This window comes from Thunnus albacares, chromosome 3, assembly GCF_914725855.1.
Source record: "Thunnus albacares chromosome 3, fThuAlb1.1, whole genome shotgun sequence".
Classification (NCBI taxonomy): Eukaryota; Metazoa; Chordata; class Actinopteri; order Scombriformes; family Scombridae; genus Thunnus; species Thunnus albacares.
Window position 1 is genome coordinate 37859075 of NC_058108.1, and position 21511 is coordinate 37880585.

Genomic DNA, 21511 nt, shown 5'->3' on the forward strand with positions numbered 1-21511 from the left:
GCCCCACCCCTAGGTTGGGAACCACTGGACTAAACTAGCTAACTGTATATAAAGTAGTGTAAACTAGCTCCACCTCCAGCAGCTACAACAGTAACATGCTGCTCTAACACTGATGCTTCAGCTATAGTTAAATGATGTGAATCTGGTGATTCTGCACATAGCACAAAATCACAACAAAAGTCATCTCAGGGCACTTTTCACATAGAGCAGGTCTAGACCATACTCTTTAATTTACAGCAACCCAACAGTTCCCCCAGAACTAAGAAAAGCTGGCCTGAGCACAGATATAATACTTGGCCTGGTTTATGATGGGGCCTCTATTTATGTCAGGGAGACTAGGTGGGGTTCACAGACTCCTTCAAGGTGAGCTGGTCAGAGAAATCCAACCACCCACTCCACTTGGGCGTTGTTCATGCCATGTCCAGTGAGAGCTATTGAGGATTTATTCAGTATCTGTAATGTCCTGTACAAGTTCACACAAAAGCCCACAGTTGTTGCACATTATCAGGGGAGCTCACTGAAGCATTTACTCAGCGCTGGACAGGTCAACTGGCCACAGTGCAGATTATTCTGAAATCCTTACAGGATATATCTGAAGTGCTGATTCACGTTGAAAACTCTGCATTATTTCCAGCACACACAAGGATGGAGGCAGCAGGGTTGCTGAGTACAATATCCGAACCCAGCTTTAGATTTCACACCCTTATTATCTCAGTAAGATATTGTCCATTCTTTGGCCACCCAACAGGATCCTACAGTCGGAGGAAATGGACCTTCAAACAGCCGTCCAGCTCATGAATACTGCTACAGAGTGTGCTGAGGCCTTGCACACCAAAAAAGTGTTCATGGAGTTGTGGATTGAGTGAGCAGATAGAGGCTACTGACATCTGCCAGAGCAAGAAAAGCGCACTGTTGACAGAAAATTAGATCACTTTGTGGTTGAGCTGATGTCTCTTTCTGATGTGTGTTCCTGACAGGAACACAAGAAAACCAGGGGATCACAGAGCAATGGTGGCTGTTTTACAGCTGCATTGACACAGTTACTGGGGAAATGGCGTGCTGCTTTGGAGAGCGAAATAAGTGAAACCCCTGCCCACAATGATTGGAACTACGCTTTTGATACAGAGTTCACTGTCACCCAACAGCTCATTCTCAAACACACGGACAGTTCCACACCTCCAGATGATGGGAAATGGACACTGAAAAATACTGCTCAGTCATTTCCACAGGGCCCTTGAGGCAATGCCAAGTGTCCTCACAGCATTTAAGGTTGCCCTAACCTTACGAGCTTCCACAGTTTTATGTGAAACTCTTTTCCACTTTCCATTCAGCGTAATAGATATGTGAGAGAGTGGAATAAAATGTCCCCTGAGCTGCACACTGCCGTAGTCTTACTTATTTGATGTGTAATGCTGTCCATGGTGCTGATGCAACTGTCATAATGTCACTGTTTTAGTTTTGCACTAATAAGTGACTTAGTCCTCAGACTGTTGGTGTATGAATTGTAAGTTTTAATAGTGGGGTGAGACTACACGCCTTTAGCATACTTGGCCATTCTTATAAATAATAGGCTGTACTATCGGGTCACAATTACTTCATACTGACTGAACTGAATTGAATCACCATCATTGAAATATACAGTAAATAATTATTTCATTTCATGGTAGTCTTTTAACTTATAAACTTACGTAATATTGAAGTATTCAGTATAAATCCGTTGTGGCATTACAAAATCTGAGAAAAATTGCTCTGATTGTCAGGGCCAGTTATTTTCCTCTGGTGCCGGGATTTGATTGGTTGACCTACTCCCTACACCAATAAGAACTGAGCAACATTTCAATCAGATGTGGGGATGTTTGCTTATGTTGCAGTCAAATCTGATCAAACTGCTGTGTTTTTAAGTGTTTAACTCTCCTCCTCCTCCTCTCCATCTGTATGCATTCATGTACCATCAATGCATGTTACTAACTTTGCTTTTTCCCTGGAGTTTTGTGTGCTTTCTCATCTCGCAGGAAACCCTGGGTTGCAGGCCCAGCCTTTGCGGTCCTTTGCAGTCCTGTTGGCATCCTTCCCTGGCTATTGCTGTTGGTGCTGTTATTGTTGTTGTTGTGATTGTTGTTATTCTGTCCCCCACCACACCTCCCCTTCCCCCTCCCCCTCTCCCTCCCCCCTCTTCTGGCCAGGTTCTGCTTGAGGTTTCTACCCATTAAAGAGGAGTTTTTCCTTACCGCTGTCGCTAAGTGCTGCTCATGGGGGAATAGTTGGGTCTCTGTAAATTAAAGAGTACAGTCTAGACCTGCTCTATGTGAAAAGTGCCCTGAGATGATTTTTGTTGTGATTTAATAATAATAAACTTTATTTGTATAGCACCTTTCATACAAAATGCAGCTCAAAGTGCTTCACAAAAAAATAAACAAAATAAGAAAAAAGAGAGAAAAAAAACTGGCACTATATAAATAAAAATTGATTGGTTGATTGATTGATTGATTGATTGATTAACAAACAAAAGATGTTTTTTTCCCCAAACTTTAACTTTGTTGATTAATTAGTTATGAATAACTAATGTTAGAAATACTTTGAAATCAAGTTTTCAGGGTTTGATTACAGTTCACCTAAATGTGTGTTCACCTGTGGACTGAAGAAACCATGTGTGCATTAATTAACTGGTTGAATTAATGCTCCAAACTGTAAGATTGTTGTCTTCTGCATATTTTAAAACACACCTTGTGGTGCACAGGAAAGACATGACTTTGTTTGAGCCATTTTTAAAATTAATTTTACACAGTTGTTCACATCGGCTAAATGTTTAAGCTGTTCGTGTTTCAAACACAAAATATCATCGATCAATTCAACTTCAATTTCTGGAGAAGTTGATTTGTAAAATAAATATATGAGAGGTATTTCTACCTTGCACATTACATCCATGAAAGAAAAAACATTAAGGTGTTTTCTTGTAGCAGGGTACATGCAGGAATTCTGAAGTTAGATTCAACACCTTTTGGGACCTTTTTTAAGACCCTTTACATACATTTTAAGACCTCATTGTCACTTTGAGTACTAACCGGTTACATCGACAACACACTTTACATTTACTAAATATTGATTGTAAGATAGCACAACTAAAGAGACGTAGTTTCCTCCATATCAATGCAACATAATTCAGATAGGTGGGGTGGGAACAAGCATAAGAATGAATTGAGTGATTAACCAAATGCAAGGTTTATTAGAAAAAGAAACCATTAGCGGCTGTGGTTAGGGACAGTGGTGTTGCACAGATATGCACGATCGAGACCTGCATTTTGTGTCCCATAGTGGCTTTGTGGCTAGCACTTAGCATGTGGAACCAGACAGCGTTGATCCCCATCAAGCCTACATTAATCGCCTTCTGACACACAGAGCAGTACACCTCAAGGTCATTCCCAGAGACAGGCTTCAGCCATGGTTCCAAATCCTTATCCTCCAACCATTTGTATGAATTCTTGCATTTCCTCATTAGACAACTATGTTGTTTAACAACCAGGCATAAAGGGACCTTTGCGTGCTACAAAGCAGCAGTCAGTCAGTGGGTCAGTGAGCATGCTAACTGTTATCCTTTTCAGATGATGTCAAATCTAGCAGCATTCCATAAATTAAGTACACAGAATCCCACTACATACCTACACAATGACTAAATTGGACAAATATACATATTGAAAACAAGCTATAAAATTTTATACCTCGGAAAATGGCATTTAAACATACAATATGTAATTTCAGCCGTTAGGGGTCTCTCAATCAAAACAATAACAAAAGACGGAGTGTGATGATGGTGTGAGGTAGCAAGGGATCATGGGAGTTGTTGTCTTTGTTGTTAAATAACCAGCTTCACTGGGATAGGATTACTCCAGTGTTAATCATTTGGGATGTTTTTACCGGGAGCCGAATTACCGGCAGAGGTCTCCTCCTCTCCAGAACAAACGGACCCGGAAAACACTGAATAAAACTGTTTCACCTAAAAAAATCAGTGTTCGGCGACCACCAGATGTTCGGTACAGGCTGTTAGCCGAGCTGCTGCTAACACTTGTTCGGTTTATTTCTCTTATAACTTTAGATCCAGATGTTTGGCCGGTTTCTCCCGGGAGCCGAGTCTTCCACAGAGGTCTCCTCCTCTCCAAAAACAAACGTACACACAGATTGAAATCGTTAAAAATACTAATTAAAGCTGTTTCACCTAAAAAATCAATATTTCTCCGATGATGTTCGGCGACCACCGGACTTCCTGGAGGGGCTGTAAGCCGAGCTGCTGCTAACATTTGTCCAGTTTATTTCTCTGATAACTTAAGATCCAGACGTCCAATGACTAAAATCCTTCTTCCGGCTAAAAGATATAGTTAAAAGCGACCTAAATTTATCATGAAAATGTGGCTTAAAACTGAGTAAAAGTCAATTTATAACAGTTTCTGTGGAACAACCACAACGCTGATGTATTATCTTGTATGTGTTTAAGTTACTCTTTGGTAGACGCCATTGTAGCAGACAAACACAGCGCCACCGTATGCATCTTGTGTGTGTTTACTCTTTGGTAGAGGAGGTATGACGCCATTGACATGCAACCAAATGAAACGGTCCATGACTTTGATTAAATTACAGACTTCTCTGGGTTTGAAAATTGTTGGAAACATTTGGGATAATGTAAGTACACAACTCAAAAAAATATATAACATGAGTCTAGTTGTTTTTTTAATATTTTAATGTGGAATAATTACATATTATACCTTTAAGACTTTTTAATACTTTTTAAGGGCCTTAATTTTTGCTAAATTGATTTATCAACTTTTAATACTTTTTAAGACATTGTGTAGATTTTGGAGCCTGTTCTCCCCATAAAAACAACACAATAGGTAGTAATGTCAGTCGCCAGAAATTATCTATAGTAACATTTGAGTGGCAGAATCCATGTAGCAGCTGTAGTAATTATGACCTCGAGAAGTGGTGCAGTTCAGATGACTTCTATATAAGGTGATACACTTCTATATTCAGAACAAGCCCCCAGGAACAGTGCCAGGCTTTGAAGCCATTTGGCTTGTTTGAGAAGAACTGCGTCTGGAAAGTTGAGGGATCAGACAGTAGCAGCAGGGGGCAGCGACAAAGGGCTGCAGATAAGTCAGACAGTTTCCAGCAGCATCACCAGAATATACAGGATGTTACAGAACTATTTACACCCTGTTAGATCTGATCCTAATTTAATAAAAGCTTGTAGCTCCTCAATCACTGACTGTTTTTGTTTTAACAATGTTCTTTATGATAGGGTATAAAAATAACCTTGTACCTTGTGATCATCAAAACAGCATTTATTCTGTAATCTCCAATATCATTAAAATATTTTACATCGAAATTCAACCAATAGCAGGTGTACCACTACCTCCTGGTCAGCATGCTGACTATAAATTAGCTTACTTGTCAAACTCATTCACATCTCATTCCAGAGATAAAGAAATTCAAACGAAATTAAATTATTTTATTCAATGTAAAATCTTGTATTGAGTACTTGGGAGAGATATTGGCATCCTTCCATTCCTGCCTCTCCTGCACAAATGTTTATTTACTTTAAATGAACGTATAGCTGAGTATATGCAGGTAAAAGTGTGTTTTTGTAACATATACGTGAATGACTGTGTACACATATAATTTAAAAAATATTTTAGAAGGTAAGTATGTATTTTGTAATGTGCAAACAAATAAATACATAAATACACCAGTCAGTACTCAAAATGCAAGAGGACAGGAGCAGAAATAGACATTAGAAATTGATTTGTCAAATATTCAGACTGTCAGGACTTCATATCTGTACAGAAGAGAATCTTCAAGTCACACTCATTACCAAAGGTTTTACGTTGTTTCAATTCATAATGCTGACAAGAATTAATTATAACGTAATGTTCGTATTGTGTCAATCTGTAATATTTGAATACTGAATGTTTTCCTTCTCTTTGGCTGATAAATGTTGTCATTAACACATCTGAATTCTTAGTAAAAGATTAGGATAATAAAATCAAGATCAAACTAAAAATGAAGAGTTTCTATAAAACGTAATATTGTTGATCCAACACCTGAGCCAATCAGCTCTTTGATCAAGGGAAGCCAGACATTTTCCATCATGCCCTGATCCTTGCAGTCAGTGGAGAGCAGCTGCAGCTCCAACAACTGCGGCACCTCCATCTTGTCAGGTCATCATTGCTCATGTGTGCAGGATGTCAGAGCAGAAGTCAGGATCAAGTCGGAAAAAAATCTAACCTGTATTCATTGTGCGGTGATCACTGGTGATCTATTCTGCACAGGCCTGGTTCATTATCAATGAGCCTATTACAACCTCAGGGTCCAACAGGGGCCCAAAAGCATTTTTCCTGCACAAAATTATGGGAAAAGGAGTGGTTGTAAAACAGTGGATACATTTTTTTAGCTTCACAACCCATGAAATATCTCATTTACTATCAGAATGTGATCCATTTGGTCCAATAACATTTGGAAACTCGATTGAATCGTTTTATCCCCATCCCCAAGTTAGCAGAGGGCTAAACTGAAAGTTAGCCAGCTCGACCGGTGGAAGTCTCTGGTATGCATGCTCTATGGGCAGTATGCATTCATCTGTGTAATTTCTTTTCAGCAGGAAGTGGCTTTTTTGGCTTCATGCACCACTGAGCAACTTTTATATGAATTAACTTGACTTGTTGGAACACAGAGACATTGAGGAAGCAGCACAGAACCTAAACCCGGGATAAAGGGGTTCAGTGAATGTGGTGTTGAAGGTGTGGAGGTGGATCAGTGTATCAGAGGAGATTCTGTAGAAGGACAGAGTGCCAACAGGACAGTCCACATACACTGCTACTCTGTCAGAGACAGAGGAGAAGGAGGAGAGGGAGGAGAGGTCTGTTTCTGTGTTATTGTGCCAGACAGAGTAACCATCACGATCAGAGCTCCTCAGACTCCAGGACTGATTATTCCCTCCAAACCTGGAGGCATCACTACCTCCTTTCCTTCTGATTCCTCTGTAACTCACTGCTATATGAACCCTTCCTCTCCACTCGACCTCCCAGTAACAGCGACCGGTCAGACCATTTCTACACAGCAGCTGAGTACAGACATCAAATCTCTCTGGATGATCAGGATATGGCTGCTCCTGTGTTACATATGTCACTTTCCTGTTGTTGTCAGACAATTTGAGGTAGTTGTTCACTGTGCTTGTGTCCAGTGTGAGTTCACAGGCATCTGATGGAGAGAACAAGACACAATACAGCGGCAGTTTATTATCTAACACACCTGATGGTTTATTTGTTGCTTCATTAATAGACTCAATGAGATAAAAACTTATATATGATAATGACTCATCTTTTTTTACATCTTCTTTCAAACTGAGAATGTAATGCAGATAAATAAGCTTTTGGTTTAAACTACTTTAACATGTGCTACATTGTTTTCATGAATCAAAGTGAACACACACTTACACTTCCTCACACCAGGTTTCAGCCTGTGCTCTCCACCATGTTCCACCCTGGAGGAAGAAACAAAGTCAGAATGAACCTTCAAAAGTTTCCTCATCAATGATCTTCATAAATCCAGCTGTTTTGTCTTAATATTGGATCTGAGTGAAGGTTTATGAACACATAAAAGCAGCTTCAGCATGTTTGGATTCTGTGAAGAAGCATCAGAGCTGACCAACCTCAGAGGTCTGCAGGGTTCAAACTGGATCACAACCTCACTGATCACACTACCTGTTGCCTTCTTCTCTTATTTAATTTAACTAATTTACTCTCAGAACAACTGGACGCTGCATCACTGGTTATTGTGTTTCATTTGTGGAATTTTCAAATTAAGAAACATAAATAGTTCTTTCACCACTTTTCTGATACTGTTTAGCTGCTCAGCTGCACTCTGGTCCCATATACACACGTCATTTCAAGAGTCTCACATCTGGATAAAATCCAGGTTTAATAAACTGTTGTTTACATTTAGTCATATATATGTGTCTTTGTTCATCAGATCTCAAATCTGATTACAATCAGTCTTTGTTTTCACAGCTATGTGCAAATCAGGGTTGACTCCCCTCCAGTCCAGCGGGTGGTGCTGATGAACCTGAGGCTGTTTGATAATAGAAAAAAAACAGAAGAAATAGAATTTGTGCACTTTAACAGTTTAGCAGCTAGATAACAACTACTTAAATTAACATAAACACATGGATGAACATTTCAGTGAGACAGTTTGTCGACTTTGTGGACTCTCACGTTCCTCTCACAATCATCATTCAGTGTCTGAACTGATCAGGGATCAGATAAACACAACAACAGCACATTACACTTAAAGTCACATGATATGACTGAGTGTACATGAGGTCATTGTTCTGAGGTGACACATGACAGTGATGTCAGGATAAAAAGCTGGAAGATGATTCATATCTTTACATCCTGTTTTAAATTTATTTGTAAGAGGACTACATGATTCTGGTAAGATGATGATAAGTCGCAGCTTCTGCAGTCTTCTCTGTGATGTTAAGCTACAGTATACAAATAAAAATTCTTGTGACTATGATAGATGGTCAGGTACATCAGTGAACTGTTTCAGCCTCCTGTGATGGATGTTTGCGGTCTGACATCAGGGATTTTCCAGTAAAGTTTTCTTTACTTTATGGTTTCATCACATTAGTGGTTGTACACATTCATGGTATTGTATTTGCAGAGTAATGTAGGTCCTTTCGGCTGTCGTCATCATCTTTGCAAGCAGCGTTTTTGTCAGAAATCTTTCACTGTATTTTACTCTTCTGTTTGTCACATGTTAACACACACTTGTCATTTGTTGATGCAGTTTAGGGAAAGATTGGGAGTGCTTGGTGTGATGTAACAGACCTCCCTCCTTACACATATACATCAGGATTATTGTCAGATAAGGCTAAGATCATAAACTGAATGAGATAGAAGCACAATTTAAGATCACAAAACTCTAATTTGCAGTAAAAACAGGAATGATGTGTATTGTAGGTGCTGCTACATGATCAGCACACGATCCTGGTCTGATAGTAGTTCAGAGATCAGTCTCAGTGGGGACAGGGACTCTCAGCACATCAGTTACTGTCTTCACTGTTATCAGCAGTGCTGCTGGTGCAGACTGTGAACCAACAGTCCTCAGCTTGTCAGTGTGACAGAGAAACAGTGTGTGAGCTCTTGTTGTCTGTTCATACCTGAGAGTGTCCAGTCTCCAGTTTGGATCCTCCAGTCCAGCAGACAGCATCCTCACTCCTGAGTCTCCTGGATGATTGTGGCTCAGATCCAGCTCTCTCAGATAGGAGGGGTTGGATTTCAGAGCTGAAGCCAGAGAGGCACAGCCTTCCTCTGTGACCAGACAGCCTGACAGCCTGGAGACACACACACACACACACACACACACACACACACACAGACACAGACACACACACACACACACACACACACACACACACACACATACACACATACACACACACACAGATTTAGTGTTTTTGTGCATCATTCTTGTTTTGATGACAGTTGTTACAATAAAGTCAAATGACACTACAATCCATCATCAACAGAATCTGTTGACTCACTTAACTGCTGAGTGTTACATTCGCTGCAGAATTTTAAAAAAATTAAGACAACAAAGAATATTCATCATGTAATTTCCAGAAATGTACTTGCAGAAGGTTGGTAGACATTGTGATTCTTCACTGACATTAACCTGTATGTTCAGTGACATTCAAATGATTGTGTTAAACTTAAGAGTCTCCAGTTGAACCAACGCTGTGCTTCATAAATTTGTGAAATGTTTTTATGATTCAATGTACAGACATATGATGATGAATATGGTCAAATTAAGCATATTGTAGAAATCAGAAAAAAAAATCCTTGATCAAACTATCATTGTAACAACAAAATAAAGTGTTTCCCTCGCTGGAGAACGTGGAGGTGCCATATATCATTTATATTATTCATGATAATACTGGTACAAGTCTTAATGTGATAAAAAAAATTGTCACATCATGATACTAGAGATATTAATACGTGCTGGTGTGTTCCCATATTGATGTTATGACTACGTACATCACCAACACCATGGCTGAAAGTGAATATTAATTCCACTCATCTTATCAAAACTCCTTATCGGTCCAGTGCTTTATCAAATCTCTTAGCAGTTCTTTTTATTGCTGTGCAAGAAGAATAATACATTCAGTTTCAACAGCTATATACAGTTGTTTTAGCTTGTTCATGACAATTGGCTATTAACCTAAGAAGCTATGGCTGTGTAAAAATACTGGGAGAATGAGCCATTACAGATGAAAATATTGCATTTAAGAAAATACATGCTTCTGGTGACTTGATAAATTACTCTTTTTCACAGAAGTTTTATTACACTTACAATAACAAGTGTAGTTTTCATGAACTTGAGCAAAATTTAACTTCACACGATTTAAATCTCTCTGCTGTTCTCCACTCTATGTGTTTGGTGGAAGAGGAACTGTTTATACTGTATATAGTGAAGTCTAAAAGTCTGAGACCACATTAAAAATCTCTAATATTTTCATGTAAACCTGGAAATAATCAGAAAGTGAGGATTCAAAAACATTTAAAAACACAAGAAGTTATAACATGTCAAATGAAAAAATATCTAATATTTTGCACCTTTTCAATATCAGCAATCAAATTTAAGCAAATTTGTGGCATTGATCAACTTAACCACTTTGTACAAAAGGTCAAATTTCCTTGAGTCATATCCCCTCTATTGAAGCATTCAGATGACACTCAAGTGGATTTGATCTACTCATCAGAGGCTTGTTCAATAACTCAACCTGCAGCCAGTGTTCATCTATTATAAATATGGCTGTGTCTCAAGTTTCCAGCAGATCATTGCCCACTAAGTAACATTGTGATAGTGTGAAACATGGCATCAGAACTAAGTGAAAGTGTCAGAGGTCAAATTGTTATTCTAAACAAAGAGGGGCTTTCTCAGTGTCAATCATGGCCAGACTAAAGGTTTCTAAGCGGGCAGTGCATGGACCTCTAAAATGCTTTGTAGAAACCCAATCAGTTGTATCCAAAGCACGATCAGGCAGACAAAAATTGACCACACCATCAGAAGATTAATACATCAGGCTCAGTTCCCTGAGAGACAGAGAAGCAACTTCATCACAAATACATAATTTGCTAAATAAAGAACGCAGGACTCCAAACAGCAAAAGTAGTGTCAAAAAAAGGCTGTGTTGTAGGATTTTCAGAGGGCAAGTAGCAGTTTCTAAACCACTTTTCAGGAGGGGAAACAAGGCCAAGCGCTTGGGGTGGGCTAAAAAATACCAACAACTCACAGTGGATGACTGGAAAAAGTCCTATTTACTGATGAATCCCACATTAAAGAGTACAGTCTCGACCTGCTATGTGAACAGTGCCCTGAGATAACTTCTGTTGTGATTTGGCGCTATATGAAAAAAATTGACTTAACTTGACCGTACACTACTTAATGTTTTGAGGTACACCACAGTGGTATACTAAAGCATCACAGTGTGATCTGACCTGAGAGTCTCCAGTGTACAGTGTGGATTCTCCAGTCCAGCAGAGAGCAGCTTCACTCCTGAATCCTGCAGGTCATTGTTACTCACATCCAACTCTCTCAGACTAGAGGACTGGGAGCTGAGAACTGAGGACAGAGCTGCACAGCTTCTCTCTGACAGATTACAGCCACTCAACCTGAGAGAGTTAGTGACAAAGACAAACACTGACACTGTTTCTGTTGTAAAAATCACAATTTTAGAGTTGCTTTCTCTCGCTCTATAAATCATTAGGATCTTGGTCAATTAAGAGTATTTTGGTAATTATGATTCTTTTTTCTTTTTTCTTTTTTCAATGGAAACTAACATTAAACAAATGAGTCATTTCCTCAAAAGTTAAAGTCACATCTCCCCTAAATCACAGTAATTTAGACAAATATACTTTTATCATCAATAAGAAGTAGATAGTGAGGCGCCTCAGTGGTTTAGAGGTTAAAATTTATATAATGTCAGAAAATGGTGAAAAATGTCAATGAGTGTTTTCCAAAGACAAAGATGACATCCTCAGATGTCTTGTTTTGTCCATAACACAAAGATATTCAGTTAACTGACATAGAAGACTAAAGAAACCAGAAAATATTCACATTTGAGAAACTCGAATCAGAGAATTTAGACATTTTTTCTTAAAAACGATTTCAAAACAATTATCAAAATAGTTGGGGATTAATCTAATTGCTGGCAACTAATTGATTATCTGATTAATCATGGCAGCTCTAATCATATTAATTTTGTTGAATCATCATGTTTAATATAAACCTCCTCTGTTGAAGTGCAAACTGATGCTGCATGACATGACAAGTTGATGGTACAAATTCAAAAACAATTAACCGATTATCAGAATAGTTGGCAACTAATTGATTAATTGACTAATTGTTGCAGATCTACTTTCATTAGTTGGAAACAACCCCACACATGTGATACAGTTAGTATCTGCAGTTATCTGTACACTTACCGAGCTTTGTTTGAGGCTCTGACCACTGGCAGCAGCCTCAGAAGAGCATCCTCTGAAGCAGAGTACTTCTTCAGGTCAAACACGTCCAGATCTTTTTCTGATGACAGCAAGATGAAGACCAGAGCTGACCACTGAGCAGGAGACAGTTTATCTGTGGAGAGACTTCCTGATCTGAGGTACTGTTGGATCTCTTCCACTAGAGAATGGTCCTTCAGTTCATTCAGACAGTGGAACAGATTGATGCTTCTCTCTGCAGACAGGTTCTCACTGATCTTCCTCTTGATGTACTTGACTGTTTCCTGATTGGTCTCTGAGCTACCTTCTCTCTTTATCAGCAGGTCTTCTAGTTTGTCTTGATTGGTCTGCAGAGAAAGGCCTAGGAGGAAGCGAAGGAACAGGTCCAGATGTCCATTGGGACTCTGTAAGGCATTTATGATAGCAATCCTGTGGATCTTCTTTATACAGGTTTTCTTTAAAAGCAGTCGCAGGTTTTGGACTGTTGGTTGTGGAAAAGGCATCACATTTTTGTTGCTGTTGATGAGTGACATTTTCACATGGAGAGCAGCAAGAAACTCCTGAACACTCAGATGGACAAAGCTGAACATCTTCTTCTTCCCACACTCCTTTTTAAAGATCTGTGTGAACACTCCTGAGCACACTGAGGCCTCATTGAAATCAATGCCACTCTCTCTCAGATCTTTCTCGTAGAAGATCAGATTGCCCTTTTCCAGCTGTTGGAAAGCTAGTTTTGCTAATGATTTAATGTACTGAATGCACTTTACTGGGCCATATTTTTCTTTGGTCCAGTCAATCTGAAACACCACGAATTCTGAGTACATCTCAGTCAGGGTCTTGGGCAGCTCTCCTCCCTCTCTGCTTTTCAACACATCTTCCAGAACTGTAGCAGTGATCCAGCAGAAGACTGGGATGTGGCACATGATGTGGAGGCTTCGTGAGGTCTTGATATGGGAGATGATTGTGTTGGCTTGCTGCTCATCTTTGAATCTCTTCTTGAAGTACTCTTCCTTCTGTGGGTCAGTGAACCCTCTGACCTCTGTCATGCTGTCAACAAAGTTTCGAGGGATCTGATTGGCTGCTGCAGGTCGTGTGGTTATCCAGATGCGAGCTGAGTGTAGCAGTTTCCTATTGATGAGTTTCCTCAGCAGTACTTCTACTCTAGCTGACTTTGTTACATCAATGGAGCGAACGTCGTTGCCATTAAGGTCCAGTTGAAGGCGGCTCTCATCCAATCCATCAAACACAAACAAAAGCTTGTATTTGCTCTTGTCATAGTTGGTGTTTCCTGATGACTGTAGAGTTGTAAAGATGTGATTTAGAGCTTCCTCTTTGATGTCTTTAGTTTCTGTGATGCATTCATGAATGAGCTCTGCCAAACAAAACTTTTCTCCCTTCAGTGGATTCAGCTGACGGAAGGTGAAGGGAAAAATGAGATGCACATCTCGATTAGTTTTTCCTTCAACCCAGTCCATCACAAACTTATGTACGAGGAATGTTTTTCCAATTCCTGCGATTCCATTGGTCAGAACTGTTCTCATGGGTCTGTATTCTCCAGAAGGGTGTTTGAACATGTCACTGGGTTTAAGAGCTTTATCTGTTTCTGCTGGCTTCCCTGCCATTTCTATCTGTCTGACCTCATGCTGTGTGTTGATGTGTACGTCACCACCAGCTGTGATGTACAGCTCTGTGTAGATATCAACCAGATGTTGCTTATCCGCTGTCCACCCCTCTTGTGCACACATGAATCTGTCTCGGAGGTTTGACCGAAGCATGTGTTGGTAATGTGTGATGGGTTTTGGCTCTGGTACCGGAACGATCACATCTGTGTCAAACAAAAACAGAAAAAACAAACCATTAGGGGGCGTTCAGACTGATTTCAGTCCTCTCAGTCTTTTGAATGTGGGCAGTGTGTTGTGCAGTAAGTGTGCCATCGTAGAGGACTCAGCAAAACACTGCCGTGATTGCTCAGCAAAAAAGTTGAACTGGGCTCAACTTTTGTTGCAATGCGACCTCATCCGGCAAGGTGTTGCATGAACCAATCGCTTAAATGCAAGCACACGTTCATGGTGGACTTTATAATGTGAACACCATATTCGACTGTTTACTGTCTGTGAGTATTTCAAACAGATGTGCAGTGTTTTGGTGCCTTTAAATGCATTAATATGTAGTTCCAACTTGACTTCCTGGATTGTATTTTATTGTCTCACTGGTGCCTTAAACAACACATGCACACCAACACAGCCCCTTGCATTGTTTTAACGCAGAGCTACAGTTTTGATACATCTTATTATATCGCTCCAACTTCTTTTCATTCTCCATGAAGCCCATTTAATAATTCCTGTTCCATTATTAATATTATAAGGCTAGTGGCTGTGTGCTGCACCATGTGTGTGTGTATATTGTATCTCCACTGCCTCCCTGACTCCCACACCTACCTGGGCAGGTGGAGAATGACAGGGACTGTGAGGACAGGAGAGGTGAGTGACTGGCTGCCATGGGAAGTAGACAGAATATGCAAAATAAATTACACTGAGGCATGAAACAGAGACATGACAGAAGCCCCTCCACCCCCACCTCTCTCTCTACTCATTGGCAGATTAGGGGCTCTGTTTTAATTAGTTTTAATTAATCAAGTGGCGCAATGAAGTCAGGTGTACCTGAGCGGTCAGCTGGTGGAAGAATGTAGGATGAAAATCAAACAGCCAAAAGTTTAAAAAAAGCGTGGTGTGATTTTAGAGAGGTTTATGTGAATGTGTCTTCACCAAATATCACAACAAATATTACAGAACTCTCATGCGTAGTGCTCGCTGAGCTGTCCACCTGAGACTGAAACTGAGATTACTTTGAGCAGTATGCATGAGAATAAATTACAACATAATAGATTTGTGTACATTTCTTGCTTTCCCCCTCAGTGTTTGCACCCTACTGCTCCATTTTGTCTTTCTATATGCTGTCAGTGTTCTCTTTTCATGCAGCAACATTATATTAACATTGTTTTCCACTGTGTGAGAAAATGGACGTGCAGTGCGAGAGCATGTGAAAAGTGTCAGTCGTGTGAGTCTCATGGTCAGTGTGTGAGGCTTGGCAACCCTGAAAAAGATTTGAGATGTCAATGAGCCACAGTTCCGATTTGCAGCCACTAAATCTGCTGCAGTTTCAGTGTTCTTAACTTAGGAAACTATTCCCATCTCGAACAATAGTTAGGAGAGCTCCAGAGGAGTTCTCACTTGTTAACAATGTGAACACTACACCAACAAACACAAACCAGAGATTACAGTAGTTTACCTTCACTCTGACTGCTGTCCTTGGAAAGTTCAGGAAGAGGACGAGGAGGACAAGTCTGAGAGGAGGAAGGTCCTCTGTTCTCTGAAGCCTCCCAATCATCACTGACATCCACTGATAGATAATTAATAATAAATAAAATATAATAATATGCACTTTAGTTATGACAATAATGTAACAGCATTTGTGTCAATAAAGCTGATTTGAATTGAGAACTGCTATATCAGAGTGGAAGTAAAGACTTTTCCACTGACAGTGAAAGCAGAGATGTTTGTGTTAATCATGGTGGACAGATGAAGGTCGTCTGTGTGAATGTGGAAGTTCCTCAGTATTAAAACAAATAAATAACATGAATGTAGCGTTTCTGTCTGACCTCCGCAGTCTGGATGTGACAGATGGCATATTGTGTGAACAAGTTAATATCTTGTTTGCGTAAGATTGTTGCAGTATTAAAATGCACCTCTCACCCTGCAGTGACATCATGTTTCTCTCTTCCTGTGACTGACCTTCTGGTCCTGAGCTGCTGTCTGATAAACTCTGCAGCAGATCATTCCTGTTGATCTTCTTTAAAAGCTTCTTGGTCACCTCCACAGCTCCAGGAAGTTGGTAGGTCTGCACCATCAGATCCACAGTGTCCCGTCTCTCTGCCTTCTCCAGCTGGGATGCTTTGATGGCTTGGTGGCCTTCCAGACTCTCATCCTTTAGGAACCACTTCAAGTCCTCAAAGTCCTTCTCTATCAAATCCTCCAGAGTTTTCAGTAGGTCCTCCTTCGTCTTCATTTCTCCCTGTTAAAATCAAAGAATATTTTCAACATGAAGGACTTGCCATTTCCACAAACTATTATATATTACTAGATATTCTGTTGTGTCCCCATAGTCATTGTGTATAAGTCTCTGATCCTGCCTGCTTCCCTTTTGGATTCTGCTGACTGCCGACTTAAGAACCTCTGTCTTGAATCAAAAAAGATTACCTCCTCTGTTGCTCAGTCTTACTTATGAGTCCAAACATCATCTATCAGAAACATTGGAAAATCATAAATGAATCACTCATGGATGGATCACTGAGGCAATAGAAATGATTAAATTAGAAAAGAAAGCTTTTACACTGAAAAATAATGGGACAGAATATGCCGAAACATGGGTACCAGTGGTAAAGTATTTAATGTCACTATAAAGATGCAAATCAACCGTATTTTTTATTTTACTTTTTGACTTCAGTTAATAATTGTTGTCTTCTTTTTCTGTCAGTGCTGCTCTACAGTATTAACATAGCATGTTACATATGCTGTAAGATGTAAGTACAATCAGAATGGAAGGACAGACAGCAGAAATAGTAAAAGAAAACCAGCTGGGACCACTGTGAACAATCCTGTTCTGAAGGAGGAGGGCTGATCCCCGGAGCATGTCTGGAGAAAAGTTTGCCTGTCTTCCCTAGGATATGCTTGGAAGCTGTTCCTTGACTGGGTTGGCATTTTAAGTAACTATTTCAGTACACTACACTACACTGTGACCCAGAAACTGATATCAGCATGCAATATTTACGGATGTCTTAATTCCTAAATTGCATCTCGAGGAAAGAGGGGGCTTACCGGGGGAGCTATGAGCGAGGATGCGAAGGTGTATCCTTTGCGGAAGTTTTTCAGCACCCGTGACCCGTGAGTCCTGAGTCCTGCAACAGATGGTATGGTTTGGCCCCCAGAGAGACCTGATTTCAACATCATGCAGTCAATCTGGGATTACACGAAGAAGCACCTGAGATGGCCTAAATAATAAATCCACAGAAGACCATTCTTTCTCCAAGATGGTTACAACAATCTACCTGCAAGTTACCATGAAAAACTGTGTTAAAGTGAACCAAGGAGAACTGCTGCTGTTTTAAAGGCAAAGCTGCTCACAGCAAATATTGATTTCATTTAGGTTTCTGCTCTTTACTCAACTTTGTAAGAAGTTAATTGATAAATTAAAACAATTTATATCAATATTTTTGTAAGCATTCTCACTTTACTTTTAGTGCCTAAAACTTTTGCACAGTACTGTATATATATAAAACCATGAGGAGGCTGCAAGGAAGTCAGCCACAGCCAACTACACAGAATAAGGCAGGTCCTGAAAAGTCGGCTAAATGGGAAGAACAAGATACAAGCCATCATCACGTACGCCCTGCCAGTCATCAAATACCCGCTGATATAGTAAGCTGGCCAAAAGAGGAGATAGGGGCCACTCATATCAAGACAAGGAAGCTCCTCACAATGCATGGAGGGTTTCATCCCAAGTCCAGCACCCTGAGACTGTACACTAAGCGGAACGAGAGAGGCCGAGGACTGGTGAGACATCTACACTGAGTATGGGCTGGAAGTCCCAAGGTCACAATGGAAGACACCTCCTAAGGTGGTTGAGAATGACCAAGCTACGATCCTGTGGGACTTCCAGATCCAGACTGACAAGCTGGTGATGGCTAACCAACCGGACATTGTGTTGATTGACAAACAACAGAAGAAGGCAGTGGTGATAGACGTAGCAATCCCAAGCAACAGCAACATCAGGAAGAAGGAACATGAGAAGCTCGAAAAATACCAAGGGCTGAAAGAGGAGCTAGAAAAGATGTGGGGAGTAAAGACAACAGTGGTGCCAGTGGTAATGGGAGCACTGGGGGCTGTGACCCACAAACTGGGAGAGTGGCTCCAGCAGATTCCAGGCACAACATCTGAGGTCTCTGTCCAGAGGAGTGCAGTCCTAGGAACAGCTAAGATACTGCACAGAACCCTCAAACTCCCAGAACTCTGGTAGAGACACACCACCCCCCATGGGAGGGGGGTGAGAGAAGGATTTTTTTATATACATATACATACATATGTGTGTGTGTGTGTGTGTGTGTGTGTGTGTGTGTGTGTGTGTGTGTGTTAAATAAAAAAATAACAATGTATGACATTCCTACAATGTTGTGATTTGAATTAAAAGTAAATATATAAGTTGTCATGAACACTGTGATACTCATCTGACAGAGATCATAGAATACAGCGGTAGACTATAACAAAACAATGGACAGATGATGCAGCTGTGCAACACTTCATATTTAACTGATGTTGCTTTAGAATGACGGCTGAGAAGCTACTCCTCTCTCCTCCTATCTCTACCTCGCCTCCTCCATTCGCATCTCAGGTGGGAGGGACTTAGACGCGAAGAGAGGAGGCGAGGAAAGGAATCAAGGATGTGCATACTGAGAAATGAGAAGAGGGGGAAAAAGTCCAGGCAGGATGTGACACTGATAACTTTCTCTTGGGAGAGTGGAGAAATGTCTTAAGTCAACAAGACTAAAAAAAGCCTTGAGACTGCAATAACATTAATGTAAGTTTATTGCACGTCACTGTGTGAGACAGTTCCAATAAAATCTGTCAGACTGTATGATGTCAGTTTGATGAAGTTTGTCAGATTGTGTGATGAATGTGTGGTGAATCATATAAGAAGATAAGATGGAGAATCCATATTTTTGTAAACATAAAGTCTTCCTGATTACAGCAAAACCACAAGGAAGGGAGAGACAGTCAACTAGCAGACGCTGCTGTCTCAGCAGAGTTAATGACGTTAATGCTACAGGACTCAACAAAGCACCACAACATGTCAGATAGGTTGGTTAGCTTGAATGAGGTTGACCGCTCCCTAAAACAGTGAAGAGATAGAAATGTATTTAACACTCACAGAGAAACAACAGCTGTCTTTTTCCTGACTGAAGTCTTGTTAATTGTAGATTCTCCTGCAGACTGAGAGAACTGAATCTGTAGAGTCTTTATGAGCCGGGGAGCAGAGCTGAGAGACACAACAGGAAGAGTGATGAAGACCTAAAACAGGAACTAAAACTTCACATTTCCTCATGCGTGAGAGAAAGAGCATGATTGGTTAAAAGCTGACCAGTGTGTTATGTTGCTACACTCATGAAATGTTGACATGACTTTGACACATTAAAGTTTCCCATCTGTCCATCGACCACATCCTGTTACTGCAGCTGACACACAGACTGTGGCAACACGTTAAAACAGCACAGAGATACTAAATTCATTCACCTGCATCGTATCAGGATGGAGACAAATATCTCAACACATGGACACATAAAACCTAACAAAAACTTAACACACTCTCACCATGAGCACATGCAAACACAAAGTCTAAACTGAACAAATCTAAACTCAGAAGTCACCAACATTTGCCTTCACATCAACTCTCTACCTGAAACACTGTGAAGTTTATTTATACATTAATTAATGAACTTGTATGAACTTCATGATCATAAATAGTGATTTGATCAGCTGCGACTGTAGCCCCAGTCTGTCACACAACAGCCATTTTGAGAAAACTTCAGTCATCTGATTGTATTTATTTACCACCAAGTAAAATAAAATATAAAAAAAATAAAATATTAAAGGATGGGCTCACAGCTTTTCAAGTCTGTCTTAAAATGAGTTAAAAATGGTATAGCAGTGGAGAGCCAATTGAATCTACACAGATTGCTAGTTTGAATAATCATAGCTAGTAAGTTGATAAAGAGAGCCCAAGCAGCTATACTATCACATCTCTTCTCTCTATATAAAGCAAGGAATCTCTGTCTGTCTGTCTGTATGTTTGTCCTTCACATATCTTGAGAACTGTTGTTCTGATCTACTTACCTGGCACGAGGATTGATGGGGAATCAAGAAAGCGCAATGTTGAGGTGTAATGTGGTTTGGATGATCAGTTCTCGAGAAATATATGAAAATACCTCATAAATAATGTTGATTTGCTTCTTCCTCTTCTGCCCGTGGAGTCAACGAGTGTAAAATTCAGAGTGCAGTGGGAGCTGTTTAATATAAACACCATTACATCACAGCAGGGCAGGGATTCTGGGCTCTGACTTGCTGAGCAGGACAAAGGCACACAGCCGTTCAGTTAAACTGCCCGAGAGAGAAGAACAAGCATACAAATTAAAATTGAGGTTCATTTTTATCCCTATCAGACTTTCAGTGTTTTAAGAATATAGTGAATTAATGAAAGTTAATTGTTATGTCAGCTATAGAAAGGTCATGCAAAGGATCAAAAGATTCTGTGCGTGTATCTAATAAGTCTGTACAAGGACCAAAGCACTCATTCCTTAAATGTGTGATAAATTTTTGCAGCTGTGGGAGAGTGAAAGGGAGATGTACATCATTGTCTTGTGGTTTCTCTCTCTTAAGGCCATTTAGCAGGAGATGAATAGATGGGTTTTCGAGCAGGCTGTTGGTGGATGGATCCAAACAGCGCAGGTTAAATTGTATGCCTGCAACCAGTCCCTTTATGGAGGAAGGCTGCATTTTGTGTGAACTATAAAGGCTGTTATGTGCTCCCCCTCCATTCTTGGTTTCCCCCCCCCCCCCCCCCCGTTTCTCTCTCTCACACTCTCCAAAGTGTTCTGCATCAGCTGAGTGGTGAATGGCCCTGCCCCATACTGAAGAGAGGCTCTCTCTCCCTGACTAAGCAGCCAACTGTTGTAGCAGTTCACTTTTTGTTTGTTCCTTCTTTTTGCTTTGCTTCTCTTTTTTTCCCTTTTTGAGGGCAGAGGTCTGATAGTCCCCCTTTTGCGGCTTTGTTTGATAGGTTAGGTTATGTCCTTTTTTTGATAGGTAAGGGAGGGAAGCTCTGGGTCCAACAGCCCATTGTGTGGTTGGCCC

The 21511-nt window shown here is 40.4% G+C and overlaps 1 protein-coding gene across 1 annotated transcript; it reads right to left on the reverse strand.

Annotated features, from left to right (window-relative positions):
- Positions 1 to 5318: 5318 nt before the first annotated feature.
- LOC122975160 (NACHT, LRR and PYD domains-containing protein 3-like) lies at positions 5319 to 19648 on the reverse strand. Its single transcript, XM_044343432.1, has 8 exons — positions 19533 to 19648; positions 16343 to 16622; positions 15840 to 15950; positions 12537 to 14376; positions 11550 to 11723; positions 9209 to 9382; positions 7482 to 7528; positions 5319 to 7245 (listed from the first exon to the last, which is right to left on the reverse strand). The coding sequence occupies exons 2-8, from the start codon at positions 16614 to 16616 to the stop codon at positions 6695 to 6697; spliced, it is 3171 nt and encodes a 1056-aa protein (XP_044199367.1). The 5' UTR covers positions 16617 to 16622; positions 19533 to 19648; the 3' UTR covers positions 5319 to 6694.
- Positions 19649 to 21511: the final 1863 nt, after the last annotated feature.

What these genes read in the sequence shown, in the direction of transcription:
- LOC122975160 (XM_044343432.1), bottom strand. Translation starts at nt 16,616, where the DNA reads ATGAAGACGAAGGAGGACCTACTGAAAACTCTGGAGGATTTGATAGAG. An exon ending in GGACAGCAGTCAGAGTGAAG is followed by an intron (nt 14,377 to 15,839) that starts GTAAACTACTGT and finishes TGTTTGACACAG; the next exon opens with ATGTGATCGTTCCGGTACCA. An exon ending in TGTACACTGGAGACTCTCAG is followed by an intron (nt 9,383 to 11,549) that starts GTCAGATCACAC and finishes GTGTGTCTCCAG; the next exon opens with GCTGTCAGGCTGTCTGGTCA.